Below are 8,375 nucleotides of genomic sequence, written 5' to 3' on the forward strand. Positions count from 1 at the left end.
AATACTAAATGGAAGGTAGACATGTTTGCCAAGTTGACAAGGGTGGTTTGGCATGTTTATAGTGTCTTTGTTACAAGAAATAAAGTTATATGAACTAACAACCTAATAACATTGACATCAGGGTTGAGGAGACTGAGGTGTTGTTTGTTTTTTAGGAGGTAAAATGTCTGCAGTCTGCGGACCACATCTGCAGATATCTGTATAAAAAGAGGTGGACCAAACGTCTGCAGTCTGCAAGAAGAAGACTGTTTATTTTTTAAGATCTGCAGACTCCTAAAAAATAAAAATAAAATAAATTGATTTTTTAAACCTTAAATAGTTTTTTATCATCGAAATTAAATAATTTTTATCCTAGTTCATTTAATATATAATCATATAATCAGATTTCAATATTAATAAATCACATCCAAAATTATCTAATAAAAATATATCAATGGATTTTCAAGATAAACAAAAATAAGATCCTAAAAAAATATATCATACATGCAACACATCTTTTTTATACAGAGTCATATAAACATTACATATAAATTTTACAATCATAACCATCTTCAATAAAATTATATCAAATAAAAAAGAAAATGAAATCCTAGACTTGTCTTAGCTTAGCTTGCTGATTCATAACCTAAGGTGAATTCTTGAACAAAAAAGTCACATACATATAACCGGAGGTGAACTCTTGAACAACAAAGCCACATACACACCGCAACAATTGTCACAATTGAGAGCATTGTCGGCTTATTCAAATTTCCATGTTTATCAACATATTTGGTATCGTTTTCCTGCAAAGGTTGTAAATTTGAGTCTCCATTATGTTAAATGAACTATAAACAATAAAGTAATCTCTTCCAAGATGCAATGCCCTTATCAGACATTTTATCAAACACTGTGGGCGATGTTTATGTTATTTTAGAAAACCAAACTGATTTCAATTAAAAAAATAAAAAAATAAAAATAAAAATAAAAAAAAATAAAAAAAAAAAAAAACATCCAAAACAATTACATAATCTGATTCACGAAATCATTTAAGCATACCCAACATCAGAACCACATACAAAAACCGATATAAGATTCAATGACTTGCACATCCAAATCAGATAAGAAAAAAGATGGGATACAATTATAGAGAGAAAGTTGGACGAATAAATACATCATGAACAACACGAGGCGGAGGCGTAGGGGAGAAGGTGGTGTCGATGGGAGGCTGGTCGGCGACATGTAGGATGGTCCGATGGTTAGAACCTATTTTTGCTTTCAGGGGAAATCCGGTGATGAGATGCTGAAGAAGATTGGTGGTGGATTGAGTCGTCAATGGGGAGGAGGTCGTGATGGATGTCGGCAACAGCTGTGGACGTCGACGATGACAGTTGTTATGGACGGTCTGGAAGGCAGCGACCATTAAGAAGAGGAGGATAATCGGTGAATGACAGAAGGTTGAATGGTGAGAAGGAAGGAGGCGTTGTCAAGAGAAATAAGCGTGTGTTTTTTTGGAGGGTTTTGAATAAAGCGTGCAGACCTTAAAAGACTCAAGGCCAAGTCTACACCACAAAGACCTCATAGATGTTTCTATGGACTTCAAAAAAACAAACACACTGCAAGACCTTATGTCTGCAAAATGCAAACAGAAAAGGTCACGCAGACCTACAGACAAAAAACAAACAACCTCTCAGTGTTGTTGGAGTGGCCCCCACAATGGCTATTTGAGGAAGTGTTGTTGGAGTGGCCCCCACGCTATTTGAGGAACGGTGATTGTGTCCTCCACAATGAGAAATAAAGTAAAGGAGGGGGTATTTTTGTAAAACACCATGTTCAAAATTGTTTTGTTTACTTAGAAATTTTATGATTTCGCAAATACAAATATTTTCATAATTGAGATTAGGATTGTTGTACTGCTATAAACTTGTTTTTGTATATCTAAGTATTGTTGTTTGTTTTTACAGAGTGAATTTAAGTAGGTTCTTAAGTTGTATTAGAAAACTAGTGTCATTTGCATTCATGTCCATGTAAAAAGAAGAAAAAACTAGTATATTATAACAGGAAATGATCAAACAAACAAACAGTCATAGTGTTGTTAAGATATGCATATAAAATAACCCTTTGAATACATGTGTGCAAAGAGTGACATGATCCATGATTGGAAAAATTGTGATGGGTTCAAATCAAGGAATATAATCATATATGATATGATATGATATGATGCTGTTAAGAGTTAAGACACAGTTTCAGCTTCAGCCTACCTGACCAAATTTGGCAATCAACTTTCTATTCAACAGAAACTTAAAAAAATATAATACTCTAATAAACAATTTTTATAAGAAAAACACCTCTCAAAAAAAGTAATCGGCCTCAAGCAGATTGATTAAACGATGATGATGATGATGATGATATTTTAATTTTCGTCCAAACTTGCTGCTGTTTTGTCCAGATCAATTTCCCCCATACCTGTATCTTCTTCCTCTTCACTGTCTTCATCTCCTTCAACTTCTTCATTTGCTTGACTTAATTTAGCCATTCGTTCAGCCAGCAATATATCCTCACGTTCACTCACCTGTGTCACATAACGTAATTCAATATTTTATTTTATTTTTAAATTTAAAAAAAAAAAATTAGAGTTTGGAATTGTGAATTACAGCTCTTGGTGCCTCCTTTACTGTGAGTTTTCCTTTGTGAAGCTCGATTTCTTCAGTACATGCAACTATTGCTTTAGTAAGAACTGAAATCCCTTGCTCCTAATGGAATCAGTTATTACATTATATTATCAAGTTATGTAATGAATTTCTATATTACATTATGTTTTGAGAAAAAAATACAATATAAAAAAAAGGGTTGCATTTTGTTTACCTTGTCAAGAGTTTGAGTGATAAGAACATAAGATGGAGGAGCAACCAGCTTAATTTTTACAGGACAATCCTGATTCCCAGCAGCTTCAGCCTTCCGCATAGCAGCCTACAAAAATTATAAATTAGTAACAAAAATAAAATCTATTAAAAGATAAAAGTTAAAGAAAAAGAGACACCTTAATGTGAAGAACTCCATCAAACTGAAAGCATTTCATCTCAATATCTGCCCGGATCTTCAAAGGCTGTGGGGTCATCCTTCTTCTAATGTTCTTCACCAATGCATCTTTGACTTCCTCGGTCAAAGCAGGAACCACTTTTGTCACCTAATAATTATTTAATTTAATTTTCTGGAAGATTTAAAACAATTTAAAAAAGAGCATAAAAAAGTATACAAAGATACCTCCACTCCATCAGGACCAGCTTCTTTAACTTCACGGGTAAGTGTGTTAAGAATGGAATCAGGATCATTCACAATTAACTTAAATGCCTGAATCCAATTAGCAAAAGTATGAGCTGTATATCTACAATGTCTAAAAGAGATACAATGATAAAATCCTGTAAATTTTGTTCATATCCCACCTCAAAGCAATGTCCATACTTCCGATATAAAGGCCAACCAACATGAATGTATAGATCCTGTAAACAAGAAAGAGATTGATAGATGAATAATTGTACATGAATAAACATACACCATATATATATATATATATATATATATATATATATATATATATATATATATATATATATATATATATATATATATATATATATATATATATATATTCCTTTATCTGCAGTGGTACAAAAAAGGAGTGGTGACATAGCATTAGTAGTATTAGGTCTTCAGTTGCTTACTCTTTTTTTTTGTGCATTTAAGTGTTTATCTACTTATATATTCCTTTATCTGCAGAACTTAGTTATAAATGCCTGCAAATGCAAGACTCAGCAGTAAATGTGAGCTAAAGCCCTCATCCCTGTAACCCAACAGAAAATGTATTCTCTTCTGACAGCTTGATATAGAGATACTTGAGTTGAATTTGGTAGCTCATCCTTAAAGCAATCTGATTCATGGTTTAATCGGTATGTACAATCACCACACATTTGTTACTAGACACGATAACGAATTTTGAGCAATACTCAATCAAAACTATGATAATCGCAATGGTTTATCTCCTCTATAGATACATCATTTCTTCAATCAATTAGGCTTTTCATCCATTATAGAGTGATAGGAACTTGTATCTTTTGATAGTTAAGCATGAGGAGTACAGCTCTTATTACTTATTAGGGGCACTCTTAGGAAAAAAAAAACCAAACTTTGATATATAATACGAGCCTTCGCTGTTGAGGCCAAAATGGCTAAGGAACCTAGCTTTATATAGCTAAAAGTTCTAGACCTCTTTGTTGAATCCTAAAGGATAAAAAAGATGGCAAAGTGAATCAACGGAAAGCATTGTTTCTATAACCCCTCTTACTGCCCTACCAGCTAACTACCTGAGGCGATTGTTTCTATAACCCCTATAATTGCCTTAAATGGATGGAAGAAACTTATATTTGCACACTAAACAATTAAGGCTTACACGATGTGGTTTGATACACGTTTATATATGATCAACAATTGGCTTCATATCCAGCTGAGTTAAAGAATTCGGTAGTTACCTCAAGATCAAGCTGCATAGTTTCGGCTACGTGGCGCATAATCGAGTGAACAAGCTTACTCTTATTATACCTATCTTCACAAATCTGAATATCCTCTTCGGAAACCCTCCTCTTACTAAGATTCACATAGCCTTTCTCTTCATCAACATGAAGAACCATAACAGGCTCGGTACGCCCGACCTTAATCAAACTGTTGATACTACGAATACGGCGTCGTGACAACTCGGACAGAAGAATCATTCCCTCGATGTTGTTGTACTCGAGGAGTGAGACATAGGCGCACATCTCACCGATGCTTTTGACTTGAATCATGACGGCCATGTCGACATCGGGAAACTTGGCTTCGTACATACGGCATTCGAGATTCGGGGAGTTGGAAGCCATGTTTGCGACGGAGGGGATTCGCTAGGGTTTTGATAAGAGAAGGAAGTGACCTGAATGAATCCCGTGAAGAGTAATGAGTGAGCGAAAGAAATTGATCCGACCAGAAACTTTGAAAAGATTGCGTCAAGGGTGCACTAGGGTTTTATAAAGGGTTTGTTTGTGTGTTTTGGGCCGTATAGTATCGGCACTTTCCTCCCCTTATATTTGCTAACGAATTTAGTTTTATATTGACTTAGGCTATGTAAGGTTGGTTGGATTGGAATAAAATTTAGGGGAAAAATATTCAAATTCTAACACACACCTACCGCCATCATTCCCGTCTTAGCCACCACTATCTCCCCCGTTACCACCACCAGCCTAGGGTCATCGTTACCACCGCCACTAGCACAACTATCACTCACCAGCACTGCCATGACATACCACAGCTACCACCACCACCATAACTCGCCTCCTGCTACCGCCACCACCACGTACCTCCTGTCACCATCACCACCACCACCACCACGTACCACCCACCACCTTCCACTACCACCACCGTCGCCGCCACTACTAACCACCACCACCACTACCTATCACAATCATCGCCACTATCTACCACCGCTATAGTCACCGACATGAATGCTCAATTAATAAAATGAAATTTTACTATTTTTATAGTTTATATAATATATCTTTAAATGTAAGATATAAATCAAAGTAAAATTAAGCAAAACAAATAAATAAAAAAAGCAATTATGTCATTTTCCATGGATGTTAATTTCATTTCCTGCCAACCAAACAGAATATAGAATTAATTCTGATTTCATTTTATGCCGACCAAACAGTATATGGAATTGGATTTAAATTCCTGATAGATTCCTTTTCCGATTCTAATTCCAATTCCTTCATAAACATTATGCTAACCAAAGAGCACCTTATTATATGGTAAAAATAAATATACGATACAAGGTATATAAGTTTAGGTACTCAAACTTATCATATTATGCCGATTTGTATCATATATGCATTACAACATTCTTAAACTTCAACCCTAACTTGATTTGCTTCACGATTTTCAAAATTTCCCTATTATCTTGCTTTTACATCACCTATTTATGTCGAATACCTACCAGACTATGACATCCACTAATTTGCAGAACCAATTAAAACTTTTCTTTATGCTTTTAAAATTATTTTATCATTGTTGCGGAAGATCCAAGTATATTTAAACATTTTGAGTACAAATGGTCGCCTCAATTTATTAAAACCCTCAGGATGTCCTAAATCAGTACAAATACATAAGTCACAGCATAAGACCTAATGGTCTTGAACATCATGACATACTTTCCCTTAATCACTCAGCATCCTAATCAAGTTCTAATTGCTTGAGTCTTGATACTTGTGATGCATATAAACTGAGTGGGTCACACTGGGAAACCTATTGAGATACATAGGGATTTCAATCTCATAATGATAATATTCCTTAATTATCAGACCTGCGAAATCAATTGTTAATAAACAATATTTACATATAGCTTAAAACCAATTGTTTATAAAAACCTTTATCCCAAACGTACCCTTCCCGAAACGTCCTCAGAGATCATAGTCCATAACTATCAAAAGGATAAACTTTTTAAAAGAGATGACTTGACTACACCACTAAGGGCTTCATTGGCTAGTGAAAGTCATATAGGCACCCGAGCCATCAGAGTATTTGATAAATTTGGTATTACCCTTCATCTACGTTTGTAGGTTATGAGCGTACACTGTCAACGTAATTTATAAGACTGCCTAGAATGGTCAAGTGTTGTCACCTACCTTGGGAGATGACCAAACATAATGTTACAGTTGTATGATCTAGACCCACCATTTCTAGTCATCCAATATGGATACTAAGATGTACTCTTATACGGAGACATCGTACATCGACACCTGATAGTATCATAAGACATAGTTATACTCTTCGATCCTAACGCATATACCCTTCACATGATGATGTCCACTATTCAAACTTAATTGAACTAAACATCCTTTATAACTCTTATTTCCCTAATAGGCAGGACTACCCGACTTATTAACCTTTCTTGAAATACTAACTTTATTTTAGGCAACCCTATCCTAATATTAACATAGAGTATTTATATTTCCTTTATCTTTTTTCACAAATAGTACTTCTATTATTTATTATCATGTGGTAAAATTATTTATATACTACAATACATGTAGAACCATATATGATTCGCACCTTGTATATAATCATGTATATTTCTAACACATATTTCAGGAAATAAGCACATAGTTCACATCAAAAAAAATTAACAAGTATTTAATACTTTTATTAATACTTGTATTAAAATCATGTTCATTAAAGGGACTATGCACTCACCTGATTAAAGTGGGTGACTGGAGATTTCGGCAGCACTTCGCTTCGTACTTTCAAAAGACCTAGACGCATAAAGTACTAAGCCTTAGTTTAGTTTCATAATCCTGGTGTAACATCCCAAAATTCAGGTAAAGCTACTTAACCCTTCCATTTTTTCAAATTGTCAAGATTAGTCCCTTGAGAGATATTGTGGCAAATGAGTATGCTGGGCATACTGGGGAGTACGTTGCGCGTACTCATGCGCTTAATTTAGACGCGGACTCGCCTGGGTACGCTGGGTGTACCCAGGGTTACGCTGGGTGTAATGTGTCCAAATGCAAACCCTAATTTTTGACTTGTACACTATATATTGGATGCTAAGGCTCATTTCTCAGCCTCCATAGCAGTGAGTGAAACCCTAATAGAGAGCCTTCCATCGTCCATAGTGAGTGTGTGTGATTTTGGAGCTAAAAGTGCTTTGGGGTGTTAGTGAAGAAGAAGGAGAGGAGCTTGTGGAGGCTAGAGTTTGAAGTGCAAGTTTGGATCTGAGATCTACAGAGGAAGGAGTTGCATTTAGAGGTATAACGTTCAAAATTTTCCTCTTCTTTATGGTTTGTTGTTGCATGGTCCATTTCTAGGGTTAAAAGTCCCAAAGGTGGAGACTTTATGAGTGTAAGGTGCTCCATGGTCCGAGATCTGTCCCTTTTCAGTGGTATTTATGTTATAGATCCATAAAGTTTCCATCTTGGTCGTTGATATGAAGACATGCTTGAGTTTTGAGCTTCCTAGGGCTAGAAATGGGATGTTTTGGGTGTTAGTGACTTATTCAGCCATGCAAAGGCTTAAAGTCACCGACTTTATGGATTAAGAGGCTTAGAAATGGTCAGATCTAGAAGTTGGACGTGAGTCTTAAGTGTTTAAGACCTCAAGAGCTGAAGGACTGAATCTGGGAGTTACGCGGGACGTAATCCCAGTACGCGCAACGTAAGGGGTCGCACACCCCGTTTCTGTGAGGACGTCGGGTACGCCCAGCGTACATGTTTGGTACGCACAGCGTAACCCGGAGGGTTAACTTTTGTTGACTTTTAGGGTTTGGTCAACTTTAGGGTCTTTGAGCCATGAGAGGGGTAAAATGGTCCTTTTACCCT

General features: G+C 35.8%; 1 protein-coding gene across 1 annotated transcript; it reads right to left on the reverse strand.

Annotated features, from left to right (window-relative positions):
- Window positions 1-2,149: 2,149 nt before the first annotated feature.
- Window positions 2,150-5,054, reverse strand: LOC111895516 (eukaryotic translation initiation factor 2 subunit alpha homolog). The gene is made up of 7 exons (XM_023891607.1): window positions 4,503-5,054; window positions 3,420-3,476; window positions 3,241-3,327; window positions 3,017-3,163; window positions 2,842-2,946; window positions 2,631-2,729; window positions 2,150-2,548 (listed from the first exon to the last, which is right to left on the reverse strand). The coding sequence occupies exons 1-7, from the start codon at window positions 4,884-4,886 to the stop codon at window positions 2,390-2,392; spliced, it is 1,038 nt and encodes a 345-aa protein (XP_023747375.1). The 5' UTR covers window positions 4,887-5,054; the 3' UTR covers window positions 2,150-2,389.
- Window positions 5,055-8,375: the final 3,321 nt, after the last annotated feature.

The sequence above is a fragment of the Lactuca sativa genome, chromosome 6 (genome assembly GCF_002870075.4).
Source record: "Lactuca sativa cultivar Salinas chromosome 6, Lsat_Salinas_v11, whole genome shotgun sequence".
In the NCBI taxonomy this organism is placed as follows: domain Eukaryota; kingdom Viridiplantae; phylum Streptophyta; class Magnoliopsida; order Asterales; family Asteraceae; genus Lactuca; species Lactuca sativa.

What these genes read in the sequence shown, in the direction of transcription:
- LOC111895516 (XM_023891607.1), bottom strand. Translation starts at nt 4,886, where the DNA reads ATGGCTTCCAACTCCCCGAATCTCGAATGCCGTATGTACGAAGCCAAG. An exon ending in ATGGAGTTCTTCACATTAAG is followed by an intron (nt 2,947 to 3,016) that starts GTGTCTCTTTTT and finishes TAATTTTTGTAG; the next exon opens with GCTGCTATGCGGAAGGCTGA. An exon ending in TAAAGGAGGCACCAAGAGCT is followed by an intron (nt 2,549 to 2,630) that starts GTAATTCACAAT and finishes TATGTGACACAG; the next exon opens with GTGAGTGAACGTGAGGATAT.